The sequence below is a fragment of the Rhinolophus ferrumequinum genome, assembly GCF_004115265.2.
Source record: "Rhinolophus ferrumequinum isolate MPI-CBG mRhiFer1 chromosome 15 unlocalized genomic scaffold, mRhiFer1_v1.p scaffold_54_arrow_ctg1_1, whole genome shotgun sequence".
Taxonomy (NCBI): domain Eukaryota; kingdom Metazoa; phylum Chordata; class Mammalia; order Chiroptera; family Rhinolophidae; genus Rhinolophus; species Rhinolophus ferrumequinum.
In genome coordinates, this window is record NW_022680357.1 from 15906678 (window position 1) to 15925762 (window position 19085).

The 19085-nt window shown below is 52.9% G+C and overlaps 1 protein-coding gene across 1 annotated transcript; it reads right to left on the reverse strand.

The window, feature by feature from the left end:
• Positions 1 to 1751: 1751 nt before the first annotated feature.
• GP2 (glycoprotein 2) lies at positions 1752 to 17674 on the reverse strand. Its single transcript, XM_033101067.1, has 10 exons — positions 17567 to 17674; positions 15122 to 15562; positions 13648 to 13758; positions 11439 to 11650; positions 10829 to 10977; positions 9488 to 9733; positions 8461 to 8623; positions 7489 to 7573; positions 6183 to 6227; positions 1752 to 3457 (listed from the first exon to the last, which is right to left on the reverse strand). Exons 1-10 carry the CDS (start codon positions 17637 to 17639, stop codon positions 3399 to 3401), a joined length of 1584 nt encoding a protein of 527 aa, XP_032956958.1. The 5' UTR covers positions 17640 to 17674; the 3' UTR covers positions 1752 to 3398.
• Positions 17675 to 19085: the final 1411 nt, after the last annotated feature.

Sequence of the window (19085 nt, forward strand, 5' to 3'; positions counted from 1 at the left end):
TAATATAACTGCCGTGGCTAGGCTAGCAGAAAATGGGAGCTAGCAAGAAGATGGTGGCTGAGTCTGCAAGCGGCACAGTGAGGGGTGAGAATTGTGTTGCTCCTGGTTCCTGTGTCTCCAACCCAGCCGCCAGCGAGAGCATAGAGATATGACTCCCCTACTTATAGCTCCGTGGGTGTTCCTGTTTGGCTTCGCCATATCCTGCGTTCTTATGTGGGGAGCGGGTGCTGAGACCCCGCCGGCCACCCCACATGACAAATGGTGCAGCGAGCAGGGTCTCCTGCACGACAGGGTGGGATGGTATAATGCCCACAATCACGCCGGGCGCACAGGCTGTGTTTAAAATGTTAGCTGTTACTGAGTTATTCGTGGCAATAAACATGTAAGTGGTTGGGCTTGTGGGCCCAGGGGAGCTTCTCTGTGTGGAGAGGGGTCACTGGGCACATGGGCTGACAGGCCTGCCTGTTAGAGTGTGGCTCGTGGTGGCATGTGGGTTCGGGTCCTGTGTCCAGTGGGGTCTGCTTGGAAGTCTCTCTGTTCGTCTTCCACCAGATTGAACCTCTAAGGGCAGGTACAAGGGTGAACTTCAGGGAGTCAGGAACACAGACTTCGCTAGTTTGCAGTTTGACTCACCGCATACCTCGCTATCTCGCCACCTGAAATTAGACTTTGTTTGCAGTTTGATGAATATCAGGATGGATCGATTTTTCTGTTTCTCCCTCACTGAGAACTGAAGAACTGTTCCCTTTCTCAAGTAAACCCATACCTCGTTAATTAACAACATCCTAACCTGGGAAAGAGCCATTTCTTCTTAATCCTCAGGCGCCCGGACACTGGAATCCAATTTACAACTTCTGGCAGTTTTTACTGGTGATGCATTAAAGTCCCAGGCCTGGAGGGCCGAGGCCGAGTCTGGAGTCCGGACATAACATCATCTTCAAACAGACCAGACCCCAGGAAGGATGTCAGTCCCCAAACCTGCCTGCCTGACTCCCCCTTTCCCATACAAGAAAAAGCTAAGCTGAAGTTAGTGCAGCCATCAGACTCTGCTCCAGCCACCCCCACCCCTACCCCCACCGGTGTTTCTCTCCTTACTACCTGCAGCAGCTGTCCGCTCTCAGATTCTGGATTCTGCCCCCGTAACCCCTCGGTTTCTCTCCTTACTACCCAAGGCAGCCGTCTTCTTTAAACAGTGCCGTGGGCATTTTCTCTCTTCCTAACTTGAATAAACCCTCTTCTCTCTCTCCCACTTTGTGGAGTGTGTGAATGCTTTCACCTGTTGTGAGTGACCGGGGTTAATTCCGCGCCCCGGCAGCAGGGCCTGTTTCTCATTCATTACTTGAGCCAGGCCCTCGGACCTGGGATGTGACAACTGCTCAGCCGGTTAGTGTTTATCGAATGAATGAAGCAGACTGGACGTCCAGAGACTGTTCCTCACATAGCTGCCCATTTGTAGAAAATAAAAAGCTGTAACGAGCCAAATGATATATGTATAGGTAGATAGATGGAGCAAATAGGAACGAGAGATAGATAGCAGACAGACAGGCTTGCCCCTAGTTAAGTAGAAAGTCATGTATTTACACTGGAAGAGACAGTAGAGGCCGTGTATCCCGGGTTCGAGTAAAGCTTTGCCCTTGGTGACCCTGTGGGTTATCACGGAGTTTCTCTGAGGCCGGAGGCGACGGGAATCACAGAATGTGAGAGCTCAGCTTCCTACCCGACATCAAGAGTATTTGCTTTTAATCTCTGCATATGGGGTGTTCATGTAGAAGTGTATCTGAAGAAAGGATTCCCTGTAACTGGCAATCCGGTTCTAGCCCACCCCTGAGCCTTTCCCAGGAAGGAAGAAGGTTCGGACCTGCTGCCATCTCGTCCAGCCCCCTTCCCAGCTCACTGCCTCCCTTGGAATGTGGTAGGTGTGAATCCTCTAACCTACTGGGAAACTGGAAGTAGTTCTTCCCAGGGGCCTCTTTTTTACAGAAGCCACCCTCGCAGGGGCCTTTGGGAATGTGTACCCTCAGGTCAGACCCCTCGAGATGAGCCCACCCACCTGGCCTCAGACACCTGGACCAGGAGAAACACTTGGGCCCAAGCAGGGAAATCCGACTCCCCCAGGGGCAGTTTGGATGCCAGTTGGTCTCTGTGGTCCCCCAATTAGGAAGTGAATGTGCAGCTGCCATGCCCATATTCAATCAAGGGGTGATGAATAAACAGGAAAAGCGAGTTTCAGAGAGACAAGCACACGTGAAGGCTGTGTGGTTTCAGGAAGAGTGACAGATACACCGTGGTCTCCGGTGGTTTGTTTTGTGCATCCAGGCTGTCTTCTGTCCTGGGACTTGGTGCCCCTGTGTGATTTGGAATCCAGTTTTTGCCTAATTGGAGTGGGTTTCTGTTTCTTGCAACCACACCCTCTCTGAACAAGGCAGCAGGTTGGCAAGTTAGAAAGCGCCCTCCAGCAGATAAACAGGCTCTGTCCCCTCTACCCCCCCCCAGTGGCCTGACCCTGATCAGGTCATTTTCCTGAGGCTAACGTGGGGGGGGGCCAGGTATAGCTGTGGGAAAGGGAATATGCTCCGTATTTGGCATCTTTGCAGAGTGCTTTGCGAGGGCTCCTTAGCAGTTTCCAGAAAGGACCTTCACCCATCTCCCAGGCTCTGTTGCTGCATCCCCTGCGGAAACGATGCGGCATTTCTGCTGGGATTCCCTGTTGGGCCCTTCGGCGCAAGCACACCATTATTTACAGCTAGAGGTGTGCTCTGGGGGGACAATGTCTTTGTACCCAAATCGAGAGTTTCTCCCGCATCCAGGTCCCAGGGTAGGAGTTTGTATGGTTCTGGGCACATCAGAGCATGTCTGTGGTGTGGTGGGGGATGGGGGAGCAATGGGGACCAGTGTTTCCTGGAGCCGGGTCTCCGAAAGTGGCCCCTTTACAACGTGTACCCATGGCGATTATTGAGACCATGATGGAAATACGCCAGAGGAAGCCGGATGAAAGCAAGAGTCAATCTGTTCAATTCATCAGCAGTCAGACAGGGGTGCTTGGGAAGGAGCTGTGAGAGGGCCTCTCTGACGACCTCATCCCACTCCTTTCCCCCAGTGACATGGTCCTTCTTCCCTGGAGTTACAGAGGCACCTACCAAGTTTGCTTTCACGAAGCTGCTAAGGAATGAGAAAGTCAGCCCAGGCCAGGCCGACGGGGCCCCCACCATGAGACAAAGAGGCAAACAACAGCACGGAGAGTGTAAAGGGAAAGCTCTTTCCTTCCCCCAAACCTAGCTCAGCCTGGAGTCTGTTTATACCAAGGCTGAGTGGGAGGGAGCTCCAACACAGCTGAAGGGTGACTGGAAGCCATCGCCAGAGAAAGGACACGAGCTGCAAGGCCAGATGTCCAGCTGAGCTCAGAACAGCTCAGCCAGGAGAACAGGCAGGAGAAGCATAGGCCAGGCCACCAGGAACCCTGAAATGCAAGGGAGGTGACTGTCAGGTGTTGGGCTTTGGAACTGGGCAGCCAAAGTGAGCTGGCCTCTCTGTTTTCTGTGGCACAAAGATGACAAACGTAGGGTGCCCTTAATATCTCGTTTGGGTTGCAGCCCCTGCAAAGTGGCACAGGGGTCAGGGGGTAGAGGCAAAGCTATCTAATCACCAAACACTTTTTCATGGGTTTGGCACACTGAAAGACACTTTTCCCCAGCCTCCTTTGCAGGTAGGTGGGGTCCTGTGACTGAATCTGGCCAGTGAGACGTGGGTAGAAGTCATACATGCCATTTCTAGGATGTTCCGTGCTCTGTGATCCGCCATCTAGGGACCCAATACAGAGGACCCAGGAAAGAACTTGCAAGGGATAGTGGAGGTGCCAGAAGTTACCAGAAGGTAGGAACCCGAATTCCTAATGACTGCAAGGCACAGAACTCTACCGCCCCCAACCGCCCCCCCCACCACCAGTGACTAAGTGGGAAATAAACTACTGTGTAAGGGCACAGGAAGCTGGGGATTGTTTGTCACAGCAGCTAGCATTACTGACTCTGACTAATACCGAAGAGGCAGAAAGACAAAGAAGTTAATAAGCACCACCTCCCAGGCCCTATCTCGTAGCTTAGTATCCCAGCTCTACAACCAGCTGTGCAGGCCCAGGCAAGTTACTGAACCTCTCTGAGTTTCCCTGGGTGCAGACAGAAATGTTACTAGCAGCTGTTACCTTATGAGAGTAACATAACTTAACTTAAAAGTAACTTAAGTGAGCAAATTCCTATCACTTTGCATTTAGAACAGTGCATGGCACATGGTAAACACCACCAAGGGTTGCTTTTGAAAATCAGACTCTAAGATCTGGAAGGGTTGGGATTGTATCTCTTCTGGACATTACTGTATCCTCAGGGTAAATGGAGGACATGCATCATGGGTCATAGGTGCCTTGTATCCGGGGGCCTGGGAGAGGAATGTGCACCCTCTCCTGTCATACTACCAGAACGTCTTCCCAGCCCTCAAATTTCAAAGTCACTTGCTGATGTCATAAAAGGGAGGGGGAGAAGAATACCATAATTCTTAGAAATATTAGCGTATGACAACCAGGTTATAATTACGAAACAGAGGTTGATGTTCAGTTAATTCTCAAAGATCAAAGGCAGCCGTGGGCGCTACCAGCAAACAGTGAAAACTGTTAAGTGCCCACTTGGGGTGCCCTACTGGCATATAGGACTTCTGTGCATGTCCCAGTAGCCAGATTGATCCCCTCCTCTTCCAGAAGGCTCTAACGCCCATCCTAGAAATTAGTCAGTTGGGCACACTCTCCTGGGAAGCCAGGCTGTTCCAGGCTCTGTAGGAACCTGAAGTACTGGAAATAAATGGATGAGACTTGAGGTCCCTGCTCTCAAGCTGCCTTTAGTCTTTGCTTCATCTACCATCTACCCTCTTTGACGACCACTACTTTTCTCACCATTGTTCGAGCATTAGCACGGAGCATGGAGAGGCCATCTTGAGCTCAACTGGAAACTTTTAGACTGTTTTCTTGTTGGGGATTTGAAGGTGGGTAGAACTTTTTCATGGCCGAGTTCACCAATATAGGTCATTTGGGGGACGGGGTAGTAAAATCTTAATAGCATTGCTTTCCCTTTGGTCCAAAGTACATTTCTTGGATTTGTCTCCCCGTGGAACTCCAGTTCTTTCATCGAAACCCCATTCAGATGTTACCAGTTGCCGAAATTCTTTCCTGACCTTATCCAGTACAGTTAACTTCAGTGTGCTCCTTCTACGCTATCTACTTACTTGTGATTTATTTGTTTATGTGCCTGTCTCATTTTTGCAATTGTTCATTCTGCCAATAGGGCTTGTTCCTGTAATATTTGCACACGTGGCTCCTTTTTCTCATTGGACTCCAATATCACCGCCTATGAAATTTTTTCTGGCCATTGATCCATTCCGGTGTTCCTTCCTACTTTGTTAATAGAACCATCAAACATTGGCTGGAGATACAGCCACCTAGAATAAAGACTACATTTCCCAGCGTCCTTTGCGGCCAGGTGTGGCCATGTGACTGAGCACTGGCCAATGAGATGTAAGGAGAAGTATAAGACATTAGCTTCTGGGGATGTTCCCTAACACTCAGTGACTTCTCCCTTGTTCTCTCCATCCTGCTGCCTAGATGTGAAGATTGGTGCTCTGGCTGGCACCCTGGACCACGAGTGGTGGAGGAGTGAGCCTGGATTCTTGGTGACTGTGGTGCTGCCCTACTAGCTAGCCCTGGATTGCTCGCCTCTAGCCTTCATTTCTGTGTGAGACAGACACACTTCGATCTTCTTTAAGGTATTATTACCCGTGCTGGTAGTTTTCTATCCCATCACCCTCTCTCCTTTCTAAATTACCTCGTTACCTCGTGATTCCCACAATGGAACATAAGCTCCGTGAGGGCGGCCCCTGAACCATGTCCTTCATCCTTCCTTCTTTAGTGCCTAGAACAGTGCCTGGCACACAGCAGGCACTCGATAAATACTTGTTGTTAAATGACTGGCTCCCCTGCTAGACTGTGGGCCTCTCCAGAGCCAATCTTGGAACGGCTTCATTGCAGGGTCCGCCGTTCCCAGCCCAGGGCCGGCCCACCGAAGGGGCTGAATGAAGGTGCACGAATTGCAAGGAGAAAAGAGAGAGAGTTGGGAGGGAGGCTGTGGGAAAGGCAGGAGGAGAGGTACCTGCAGTACTGGGGGTTCCGTTCACGATACCAGCAGACGGGGCACCTGGAGACAAGAGCAGAAGGTGAGGGTTTCGTCAGCCATGCTCCAGTGGCTGTAGCATGGTGGCCTCAGTTGCTCCGAGTCCTTCTGGACCTGGCCACCACTGCTGGTGACCGTCCACATTGTGGAGGCATCTAGTATCTGACAGGTACCTTGCTAAACCCATTTCATGCGTTGGAAACGCATACATTTCATGCGTTAATCCTCCTAACAGACTCGTGAGGAAATTATTCTCATCCCCATTTGACAGATGAAAAGACTGAGGCTCAGCGACGTTAAGGGACTCGCCAAGTTGACCTTGCTAGTAAGGAGCAGAGCTCGGATTCGAACCCCCATCTGTCTGACTCCGAAATGGAGGTTCCTAACCCCTAGCTACCCTGTGACACCACATGAGGCTTCCAGCTGAGGGCTCAGTAAAGGGGCAGGGCAACTCAGGGCGAGAGCCTTCTTTATGAGACAGCCTCAGTTTACTTATCTGGAGAATGGAAGTGGTCATAGGGCTTAACTTCCTGAGGCTGTTGTGAGCACTCCATGTGATAATACATATAGATGTGTTTGGCACGCTGCCAGCCACAAAGTATGACTGTTGTTGCTGGTAACACTGTTACTATTACAACATTGCGGTATCCTTATTTTGGGGGGACCAAAAAAAATACTTTCATTCTTTTGGGTTTCTTAACTCGTCCAGCGGGAATAAAAACCACGACATAACTGCTAACCCATGGGGAGGATGGATGAAAATCTGAGGGGCAGTTGGAAAGCTTCCCCTCCGTCCTGCCCCACAGTGCTGTCGCCGGATTTTGAGAAACACAATCCATCACCAGAAAACAAAGTTGGGTTAGGATTTAGCCTTCCCCGCAGAGGGACTGTGTTGTGGGGACCTGGCAGGAGAAATAAGGAAAAGGACACTGCTTTGGAATCAGACCGAGATGCATTCAATATTAACGCCAGCCGCTCACGAGCCCGGCAATCTTGGGTGAGTCACTTAAACTCGCTGAGCTTTGGTTTCTCATCTGTATAATGGACACAGTCTGGGGAGGGTGAAGTGAGCCGATGGGTCCTGGGGTTTAGCCTGGTCCCCAGCACACAGGTGTCCCAGTACAGATAACAAATGCTGTTATTAGTACCCAGAGCACCTCATGGAAAGATTCATTCACTGAGGAGGCAGAAAAGGTTCCACCTTGTTAGGTTGGGGACCCCAGACATCTGTCATTATCTGTCAGCACTCAGCCACTGGGTTTGTCTCCAGGACTTGGCCACATACCTCTCCGAGTGATGGGTCCCAAATCCAGAACCAGGGCTGGGTCGATCTCCGCGGCTTCACTGCGGACTTCGCTTCTTGAGCAAGACTGGGGAGGGTAGAGAATTCTCACGCTGCCACAGTTCACAGGCACGTTTCCTTTCCACGTCTGGCCCGAGAATGAGGCCCACCCACTCAACGGCCCTAACTCTGAGGCTGCGGTTATCTCAGTCTAGAATATTCTCACTGTCCATGTCCAACAAACCTGGCTTAGAATCGCATTTCCGCTCTCTTTCAGCTGACTAACTTAAAACAAATGTCCTCACCTCTCCACTGTTATTAAATAGTACCTTCCTGGTTGGGAGGGTTAAAATGAGATCTGCAGCACGTAGGCACACAGCAAACACTCGGGAAGTGCCAACTCTTCGCAGGCAGTGCCAAAAAGGGGGCAAGAGCCACAGCCGGGCCACATCCAGGCCCTGAGACTTGCCAGCTGTGTGGCCCCGGGGCAAGAGACTTCTCTGAGCCTCGGTTTCCTCATCTGTGCAATGAGAGCGATCAAAGAATCTACAAGGGTTGTTGTGAGAAGTAAATTAGAGAAGGCACACGAATGCTTATCGTTCAGTGCTTGATGCAGATGGAGCATTGAAAAGGGCAACTATGATTATAATGATCTAAGATAAAGTCTTGTGCCAAGGAAACCTCGTGGGCAGCCTCCTTCAGCAGATCTGCCTCCTGGGACACAGCGATTGCTCATACGTACGTAGGCTTTTGGGAGGCTTAACGTCCATCCATTCATCCTTCTTTCTTTCTTTTCTTCCTCCCTTTGTCCTTCCCACCCTCCCATCCATCTCTTCATCCATCCAGCTTGCTTTCCCCTCCCTCCCTCCCAACCTCTTTCCCTTTCCCCCTTCCTTCTTTCCACCTGCTCATAATTCCGATAAATATATGTGGAGAGCCCACCAGGTCCCAAGGCCCATGCAAAGGCATACTCACCGGCTGGCACTGCTCATTAACCAAATCACAGAGGTGAACCTCACAGTGCAGGAAAACTAGGTCGTAGTTTCCGGCAAACATAAACATCTGAACTGAGAACCGGCCTTCGGCGGACACCCCATTCTCCTCCACGTAGATAGTGGAATCACGTTTGTTTGGGCAGCTGGGAGGGTGACAGGGGCAAGGAGCTAACTTCTAGAACAGCTCCGGGGCCTGAGGCCCTTGGCTGCACCTTTAATCTGTATCCGGTAGAAAACCAGCGTCAGAATTAAAGGGCCCCTCGGGTCCCCTCCATCCTGACAGCAGCGACTTTTCTTCCTCTGGGGTCCTCCGTGATATTATCCATTCGCCCACATGGCTTTGAGTTTTGGGGAGTGAGACAGACTGGTTTCAGATTCCAGCCGGACCCACGTCCCGGCCAAGTAAGCATGCGTGGATTACTTAAGCCCCACTTACTGAGCCCCACTTTTCCTGTCTGTACAGTGGAGATGGGAACATGCACTCCCCGGGGTTGGTGTGTACGTTTGACGTGATAACCCGTGTGCTCTGCTCAGCACACTGCCTGGCATGTGGCCAAACTCAGTGGTCAGTATTAGCTAATATTAATACCACGATCTGAATCACGATCTTCAGATCCACATGTTCCCTTTATGATGGCTAGTTATCGACGGTCAATAATGTTTGCCCCAGAACACTTGTCATAGTGACAAGTGTCACACGTGTCACAGCCCATCATTACTTAGCAGAGCCCCATTTTAAACAATGAACCCCCTGCCAAAGCCAGAAGGACACTGAAGTGGAAAATAATCGCCATTTCTTTCCCCTGCCCACCTACTCCGTATTAATGCTTTAGGCTAAAGTTCCAGGACTGATGTTCCCGGGTCAGTGGGTGTGCTTATGACATGTCACGCCCAGTTGTTGTCCAAAAGAGGCAAGTCAATTCACAGAGCTGCCAGGCAGGGGTGCGGTGATCCTTTTCTCCCCAAACCTCACTTCGGCCAAAAAGTAACCCAGAGCCGTCCGATACCTGTTTCTGATGATGAAGTATTTCACAGGGTCGGTCTTGTCTCTAGTGGGGGTGGCATAGCAGTTCCTCAGCAGCAGGTTAAACCGGGAGGTGTCCCCTCTCTCCAAGATGGCACCCACATAGAGCATGGACTCAACGGACAGCACGGCTGTGTCCCCTTCGTAAGGCCGCGTGTAGTTCTGGTCTTGGAAGAGGGCCATCCGGATGGTAAACTCGCCCTCCCCACCCAGACTGATGTTCAGGGAACTGAGACAAGAAAAAGCACAAGAGTGGAACCGTCAGGGGTCGATCCGGGAGAACAAAATGCATCAAACTCCCTTCCTGTGTGAAGTTGGGAAGGCAAATGTGCCTCTTTGAGCCCTAAGGAAGGTCTTGGAGCATTCCTGGAAATCAGCGTTGACTATCTTCTAGGCACTGCTCCTGACAGATAGACCAGCCTGCCCCCGGGGTTCCCACCCTCTTCCCCGGCGTCACGGATCCCCCCACGTGTGCACCTCCATCTTCTCACCTGCTGGGGACCAGGTCAGTGGGCTCCCAATTTTTATAGAACACCAATATTAACAAGATGAACGGCTTTCATTTTTATTTGTGATGAACCTTGGGCCCCAACACAGTACATTCTGAAAACCACCGAACGAGAAAATGTGAAATCCTTCTAATCCTGCCATTCTGGGAGCTCGGGAGGCAACGGGCGGATGGGAAGGGCACCCTGGATTTCTGACACCCTCAGAACGTCCCCTGGCACGACGAAGAGTGTGGAGGGCCTCGTTGCCAGCATGGCGGTACGGCAGGGGACAGCAGACAAAAGCCACTGCCCAGATGGAACCCCACCCAAAATGCTATTTGGTTCTATTTCTGATGAATTGAGGGGAGCTGTGGACCCAATCAAAGCCGACCCAGCTTAAATGCTTCATCTGCAGGGAAGCCTTCCTGCTCCCACCGTCCCCTCGCCCGCACAATGAGGTCAGGGACCTTGCTCTCCGACCCCACAGCACCCCCCCGTGTCCCTACATGGCATTCATCTCACTCGTAACTATTGATGGCATCAGTCGTTTGGTGCCTTTCTTCCTCAAAATAAGTGAGATTGGCATGCTTTTGTCCCTTAGCGTATTTCGTGCACCCTGTTTTCCCGTGGCTGCATTGCTTCGGAATACTAATCCTTACGACCCACAAAGGATTCTGCGTCTGCTTGGATGTTAATACACAATGGACACCTTTGTGGAATGAACGATCAAAAGAACGGAAGCTCCTGAAGGAGGCAGGCGGCGTCCTTGGACATCGTAAGTGAGTGTGACCAGTGTCGGATTAGGGTCAGAGGGCAAGGGTCAGTCAGTGCCGTACCTTACAATGGGCTGCAGGGCAGTTTGGAGACTGATTTTCATGTCCAGCGGGTAGGCACACTGGAAGTTGATGCTGAGTTTGGTGTCTCTGATGATGAAATCGTTGACCAGGGAGAGGGTGTTTTTGTAGATGGCATGGGTTCTGTTTCTCTTTGGCATAAAAACAAGACCACGTATATGTTTATGGGGACACACGCGTAGGTGTGCCCGGAAGCCAGGTGTGTCTGACTCACCTGCCTTCTGCTGTCAAGGTGGCAATTGGGCCCTCCGCCCCCGCCGCCCCTTCCCCCCCGCCCCAGGCACTGACACTTTACGGGAAGGGGAGCAAAACCTAGATCGAAAACTTCCCCTTGGGAAGAGTTAGGAGCCACTGTGCTTGCTCCTCTGTCGGCCCCTCCCTCCTCACCCCTAATGAACCGTAAGCACAGCTCACGTTTATTGAGCTCAAGCGTCAGACCTGTTCTGAGTTCTTGACGTGACCTAACAGGTAATGTCACATACGCCTAGAGACCCAGAGAGGTACGTGACTTGGCCACGGTCTCACAGCCCCTGACAGGGGCCCCTCCAGCCCGGCTCCCCACTCTGGCAGCGGTGGAGTGAACGCCTCTCACCTCCAGAACATTCCCGCAGGCGTGAGCCTGAGCGGGGCTGCTCACGGACATCCGGTTCTGCCCGTCTCTCTGCATGAAGTTGCTGCAGTTCCGGTCCCTCAGGTAAGCAATGACCTCGTCCCCAAAGCCCAGGCCTGCCAGCTGACACCTGTCCAGTGACACCGTGATCTCCCTGTCCCCACAGTCCAGCTGCGGCTGCAAACTGTGGATGTCTGGAAAGTCAAGAGGGGGTAGGTGGGGTGGCTAGGGGTCCAGAGGCACTGGGAAGAGTCCATGTTTCCTGCCCTTTGGAAGAACCGCCGTGCCCGCCACGAAGTAGGGTAGACACGAAGGTTCTAGGACCAGGTGGGATTCTCGCCCAGGCTTGCGGTAGGCGACGTTGGCAAAGAAGCCCCTGGCCTGAGATTGTCGGGTATCCTACGTGTGGGTTTGGCCGGGGCTTCCAGGTCTGGTTTCCCTCGGGGATTAGGGCGTCAGGACTGCAGCACATTCGGGCCAGAATCCAAGCTAGACACACACGACTCCTGCTTCCTGGTTTTGCCAGGCCCCACGTTGGACCTGGTTCAGAGGCACTGCATTCATCCATCCATCCATCCAATGTTCATTCAACAAATACTTCTTTAGCATCTGCTGTCTGCCAGGTACCGTTCTAGGCACCGGGGAGACAATGATTATAAAAGCGGACAAAATTCCCACCCTTCCAGAGCTAACCCTCCGATAAGGGTGATGGATAATCAGTTAAGAGAAATACAATTTCTATTCATGATTCAACATACATTCTTACTAGCTACCTTCTCCGTGTGTTGGGCACATTTAACCCCCAAATAAAGGAACCATGGACTCAGCTCACGAGGGTCTTGTGTAAAACCAACATGCCAGCGGCTTATTCTGATGCAATAGGATGGACGTGCTAACAGCTGTGTGTTGTATCGAGGTGCAGAGGAAGCACGTCAGAAGGGCTGTCCACGTGTCAGGTGAGCCACGGAAGAATGCACAGCGGGCGAAAGCTTGACGGGTGGGAGTTTTGCAGGTCAGCAAAGCAAGTGAGGGCACCCAGGCTAAGGGAGAGCAGAGGCAGAGTGTGGGATGGGGCTTCTGGAGAGGCACAGAGGTCAAAGGCTCAGGAACTTAGGAGGGGAGGGGAGCTGGGGGAGCCGGAGAAGCAAGCAAAGCCAGATCATGAAGGGATTGTGTCTGGGAGCGATGGGGACCCACTGAATAGCCGCTGATAAAGACATGCAGGGCCGCTGTCCACCTCGTCAGCCAAGAGGACCTGCCAAGGATGCCCTTAAAGCCCATCCAGGTCCAGGGAGGATGTCCTCAAAGCCGTGATGGCCCAGACCCCAAGAAACCACCCAGCTTCGAGGTGGGGCTCATCCACCCCACGGGCAGAGTCTCCGCAGGGAACAGGGCTGCTCCCTTCCTGTTCCTGCCCCTCATCCCCACGCCGTTCCTGCCAGGCACACACACTCCAGCCCCATTGTCCAAATGCATCCTGCCCCTCTGCCTAGAACACTCCTTCGTAAGGAATGGGAGTTTGCTCAGACGGCGGCAGCTTGTACCAAAAGCAAGAGCAGAGGCCCTCGTTAGAGTCGTAGGAGGGAAGGAAAGTCTCAGCGGGAAGCTCATCCACCACTCACCCAGGGCTTAGGGCCTGTCTATGGCCTTCCCACGGGTCATCTGTCTCTCCTTGCTTACCTCCTGGGACGAGAAGCTCCTCACCTGCAGAGCCTGCCCCTTCGGACTGCTCTGATTTAAGTCTCACAATAGCCCTGTACAGTGGTGATTTTTATTAATAGCTTCTCCCCATTTTATAGATGAGGACAGTAAGGTTCAGAGAAGTTAGGTGACCTGTCCCAGGCCCCAGGACTGGCCCAGGAGTCTGCCCATCCATCCTATGTCGCCTCTGCAGGTATTTGAACACAGTCCCCACGCTGGCAGAGTTCTCACCCTCAATACCTCTCCCTCGTGGGTCATGCCCACCCATGCCAGAGCCGCAACGTGAGGCGTGGTCCAGCGGCTGACCTGGACATTGGGTGCATCTCTGCCCTCCCATGCTTGCAAACCCATTGGCTTCGAGAAGTCACATTCCTGACCTCAGTTGCATCCCCACTGACTCTGGTCCACCATGTCCTGACCCCCGACACCCCCTCCCTCCTGCTGTGCCTGCTCAGGCCAGCTCCCACCCAGCACCGTCCCAATTGCTCACCAGACCCATTGACGTTCTGTCTGCAGATACATCTCCAGGTCCCGTCGACAAAGCTGCACTCCTCCTCTGGGCGGCAGGTCTTCTCACACCTGTCCTCCACAGTGGAGGGGTCTGGGGGTGAGGCACGGAGGAGGGGGATCAGGATGCAGAGCGGGGGGACCCCCTGGGCCAACCTGGTCACTCTGTCCGAGGTTGTGCAGTTCTTAGTGGAAGGATCAGGCCTCCACCTTGGATGTGCTGACTCCCCATCCAGGGAAGTGAAAAGCCTGAGGTCGCCATGTTAGTCCTCACCGCATGGCAGACCCCGTTCTGAGCACTCTCACTGTGTTAGTGCCTTCAGTTGTCATGGTAACTGTGTGAGACAGGGTAGCCTGGAGGTTAGGCGTATAGATCAGGGAGGTAGGCTGCTGGCTTCAAATCCCAGCTGTGTGATATTGGGAGCACTGCTGAACCTCTCTGTGCCCCAGACCCGGCATCCGAGTGATGATACAGTCCTCATCTCACAAAGTGGGCGAGAGGACCAAATGAGTCAGCAGTCTTGCGTGCTTAGGATGGAGGCAAGCACGTCACAAGCACCATCCGTTAGTCATTTTTACCATTCTCCTTTTTTTTTTTTGCAGATCAGCAGACTGAAGCTCAGAGAGGTCGAGCTAGCTGCCCCAATGGAACCGAAATCCGAAGGAGCCTGAGGTCTTCGTGTTACGCCGCACACGGGGAGCTATGCAGGTACCCCCCGCTTTTTGAAAGTTCGCGTTTCGCCACTTTTACGAAAGACCTACCTTAGTACCTGTTTTTGCTAACCGTGAGAAATCCGCTTCCTTTCGCCAAGGCGAAAAATCACAGATAGCACTGACATTTGTTTAGCTGCCAACAGTTAGGGAGGCAGCGGGCAGCGGGGCAGCACCTCCCGCCTCCCAGGGGGAACTACACTAGCATCTCAGCATATGAGGCCGCCATCGCTCTGAGCTGTGTCTGAACAACTGTGTTTTCTCTGCATCTGTTTTGTGCGTCCGTTAGCAAGATGTGTCCTAAGGTGTCAGGAGCGCCTACGGGAAGCCCATAAGGGTGTCCAGTTTAGCACAAAACTGGACGCCATGAAGTGCATTGGGTACGACGAGGTTGGTTACTTTTGGGGTCTGGGAACGCTCCCCAAATTTCCATATAAATAAAGGCAGTTGCTTCTGGGCTTTATGTCAGTTCAGCTTATGGAAGGTTTCCTAGGAACACTCTCCTTTTGGATAGCAGGGCATCCTGTGTATGTGAGGAGGTGTCGCCCTCGAATCTGAATGTCTGGCTTTCCTCTGGGGGATTGAAAGAGCTGGCAACCCCTGGGCGCGTTTCCCACTGGGCAGTCACTGGCAGGAGTGGGGGTGGCTGTTCCGCTTAGTGTCCTGCTCCACTTACTCTACTGAGCCCTGGGCGTTTCCCCGGGTAGGCCTGCCCCGCCGTTGCCTCCAGCGTCTCTGCCACTCACCTGTGCAGTATCGCAGGTTACACGAGGGGCTGCCATTCAGCTGGTACACGTGGTACCCTCCCGGGCAGGCCTTCACCCGCACCTCCGTCTTCCAGTAGCAGCAGTTGCCTGACCAGTGAGCACAAGCAGTGCGGGTGACACTGGCCTCCCCCAGGACCGGGTGGGTCCCATTCAGCCACATGGGGGCGTCCGTGTGGCAGCGGAACCCCGGCACACAGGTGTCCGACATCCTCACGCCACCTTCGCCCACAAAGCGGAACCAGCCACGCAGGTCCCTGTCACACTGATGGGCTTTTTCTGTGTTCTCTGAGCTCCGGGTGGGGTCGTCCAGGCGGGTATAATTCTGGCACGGATCAAAACAGCGTGGGGGTTCCGGGGCCCCAGGGGCTCCACACTCCAAGTCCAGCCCATAGGAGCTGGCGTCGCGGGGGTTCCTGTGACCTGGAAAGCGACAGTGTGCTTGGGTTACTGAGCGACCCAGAGCCTGCAGGATTTTTATGCCCTCACACACTGTTTCAGGTGTGCTAAGGAGCCTGGTGAGGCACGTAACCATGAAGCAAACATCAGCCCTCGTCCCCTCGGGGTCAGAATAATAATGAGGCTGCGGTGTGGTATTTTGAGGGCACTAAGAACATCACCTCTCCATCCTTCACATCCCCAGGGGGCACCGTTCACACTAAACTCAATCGCCCGCCCCCCTGCCCTGGACTTGTGCAGTGCTCCCCTGTGCAACCGTACATTGGGGTCCCGTCGGACCGGGATTTGTTTTGCTCATTATAAATGTGATTCAGACTCATTGGGAAAACCTCAAACGTCATTCCAATGAGTAAAGTAAGTGAAAGTTGCCGTAAGCCCGGTCCATCCTCAGAAGTAGCCATCAGTTTGCTGTGGAATCTTCAGACCCTTCCTACGCGTAGGTTTAAATATGGGGCTTTTTAAAAAATGCAAAAGGGTTTAATGCTGTACAGCACTTTTTCTCTGCCTGCATTTTTTTTCCTAATACCACAGACTTTTTTTTCCATTATCAGCCAATGCAGATCGACCACAAAAGTTCTCCACCTCGGCTAGTTTTGGGCTGGATGGTTGTATGCCGTGAGGACCGTCCTGTGTTTTGTAGGGTGTTTGGCAGCGTCCCTGGGCTCTTCTCACTAGCTGCCGGGAGCACCTTTCTCCCTGTACTTGGCTCCAGACATTTCCAAAGGGCCGGTGGGCGGCAAAATCACACCCCCCCCAACCCAGTCAAGAACCGCTGATCTAACAGGTCCCTTTCTGATGATGGAGCTCATGGTTTTTAACAGAATCAGGGACTGTGATGTGTGAAGAGACAGATGTGAAGGGGAGGGGACCAGAAGCTGGTCAGTCGGGGTGTAAATCCAACTTGACACCTGCTGGCTAGACGAGCTTGGCCGGTGGTTCATCTCCCCTGAGCCTCATCTACCTGTGCAGTGCTCCCCTGTGCAACAGCTCACACCACCTGTGAGCTGCCGGGGTTCCCAAACTTCATCCCTTCCCACGCCTGGGGTCGTGATGCCCACCACCCCGGTGCCCTCCTGTCATTTACTTAATATGTTTCTTTCAATGACTCTCTTTATAAATTCGTTGCATCCCAAGGAATAATACCAGTGATGCCATAGGTACGATGTACTAGTTATGTTTTTAATACACGTAACAAAACAGAGAGAGCGCCGCCAAAAAATTCTCTAAGCGTTTGCCACGCACCCCCACGGTCATCCTGGCACATGTAGGCCCCCATGTGGGGACATAAAGCCCTAAAGGATTGTTGGAGAATTAAATGAGCTAACGCCAAGCACAGTCCCTGGGTCCTCAGTGGGAGATCACATGCATATAGTACACAGGAGAGGGACTTTTCGAAAAAGAAATTTCCCAGCCTTGCTTACGTGTGTGCTCGTTTTAAGGAGTCGGCACACTTGTTCTTGGAGTATTTCCTTCACACGCTTCACTTTCCCAGGAGAGGCCCTCCCTCCCCGCCACTCCCGCCCACCGCTCCACAGGTGACATGGGCAGAAATTTTCACCCCAGTGTTGAGCCTGAGAACCCTTCCTACAAGCATCTAAGATGCCCGGCCGTGGATCTTTAGGACCACAGAGAGATCATAACATCTAGTCCTCTCCCTTTGCAAATGTGCAAACTGATAAGGGGAAAGGAGGCCAGAGCACGGGTCTGGGTGACTCGTGTCGTCATGCTCGTCCCTGTCTGGACGTGGGGGTACCTCACCGGCCCCATTGTCCTTGCAGGGGAATTTCTGTGTGGCTCTCTGAGGGCTAAAGATTGGACTCCAGTTTCTCTTCTTGTTCCCCTTGACTCTGGACTTCGGAGTCTTTGCTTTACACTATCCTCGCGCCTCCCGTTGACGTAGAACCACCTTCTCTGCACTTGCCCAGTCACTGAGACGCACCCGAGATGCCAGAAGAACAGAGCACTTACCTTCCGGCTCTGTAGAAGCCAGGGTCAGAAGGCAGGAGGCCACGACCAGCCATAGGACAGGAGCGCCGGCCATGGTTTGCAGAAGCTGAGACGTGCAGCTCACTGAGCATGCAGCTGGGGGGAGGGAAGGACCCAGGTACAGGTCAGAGGTCGTCCCCCTGGGTGCGAGGGTCAGAAGGGAACTCAGAGCAGCCCTAAGCCCCTTGCATACCTTAGCTCATTTAAGGCCTTGAACCCCCTCCAGGGAAGGTCCCGTCATTGCTCCCATTTTACAGATGAAGAAACTGAGATTCAGAGAACATTAACCACAGAAATACTGACTGAGCCCCTCCTGCGTTCCAGCATATGCAGGAAGTTAAATAGTTTGCTTAAAGCCACAGAAAGGCCGGGGAACTCCTTCATGAAGAGCTGTATTGTTCTAAAGCAGGTGTGACTCGCAGAAAGGTGATGGGATACTAGGAAAAGGAGACTTGCCAAGAGGAGGAAGTGGGCAGCAAGAAAGCAGAGGCCAGCTTCGAGCCAGCTGGCACTGCAGTGTCCTAGGAGGTGTCAGGCTGGTTCCTACTCAGGTGAAGGGAGAGGCTCTGGGAGATGGGTGGAGGGGAGCTGGCGGTGCTGTGAGAACCGACGGCCAAAGGTAACGCCTCGCCTTTCTTGGTTCTGGGAGGCAGGCGCTGTGCTAAGAGCCCCTGAGTGTTCTCTGCGTGTGGAGATTTCTGAGGGTGGGACCATGTCAGACTTGAGCCCATCGCTTGCTCTTAGCACAGGGTCTGTCACACGAGGGGTGCCCCCCAAGGTCTGGGGGAGGAATGAATACTAGGAGGGGCGGGGGTAGGACAGAGAGCTGTGAAGAGCCTGTCCACACTCCAGTTCATAACATTTTCTCTCCTGGGAAACCTTTCCTCCAATGGGCAGATCTTTGGATGGCTCCTCAGCCTGGGAAGACTTCAGTTAGATAGAGACCTGTTTCTGGAAGGGGGCTCGTGCTATCGGGATATGTCGAGAGAGCACTCAGGACTTAATTCTTAAAGATGAGACCCCAGGAGAGACCTGGCTTCCCAATGGGGTGCCCAGGGGCCGGGGTGAGGGGCCTCATTAGGTCCGGAGCAGCCAGCTGGTGCCTGGAGTCATGGTTGAGCCGGGCATGGTTGAGTGTATCTGGAGCATTTGACAAGGGTCGGGGTCCAAAGTGCTGGCTGGGTTCTGGAATTTTCCAGAAACAAATGACCCTAGCAGGTGCAGTGGGTCCAGGGTCGGGGGAGGCCTCCAGGCACTGGAGAAGCCGGGTGGGGCTTGCAGCAGGGCCTACCTGGTGGTGAGAACACAAAGCGTTTGTCGTCCTCTGGCCAGCCGTGGAATTGCAAGCCTGCTGTGGACCGTCCCTTTATTGCAGTGTCCTACCCATGTGGCTGTCCACGATTGGTGCTGAGGTATGCCTGGAGTTAATCTCCTGGGCATACACGGGGCTTGTTGGCTGTAGGAAAGATAAGCACTTTACCACAATGGATGGTGAAAGAAG

Bases quoted from the DNA above. Each gene is read 5' to 3' on its own strand.
- GP2 (XM_033101067.1), bottom strand. From the start codon at position 17,639: ATGGCCGGCGCTCCTGTCCTATGGCTGGTCGTGGCCTCCTGCCTTCTG. The intron at 9,734-10,828 runs GTACGGCACTGA...TTCTTGTCTCAG, and splicing joins GCCCTGCAGCCCATTGTAAG to TTCCCTGAACATCAGTCTGG. The intron at 3,458-6,182 runs GTACCTCTCCTC...CTTGCATTTCAG, and splicing joins CGGAACCCCCAGTACTGCAG to GGTTCCTGGTGGCCTGGCCT.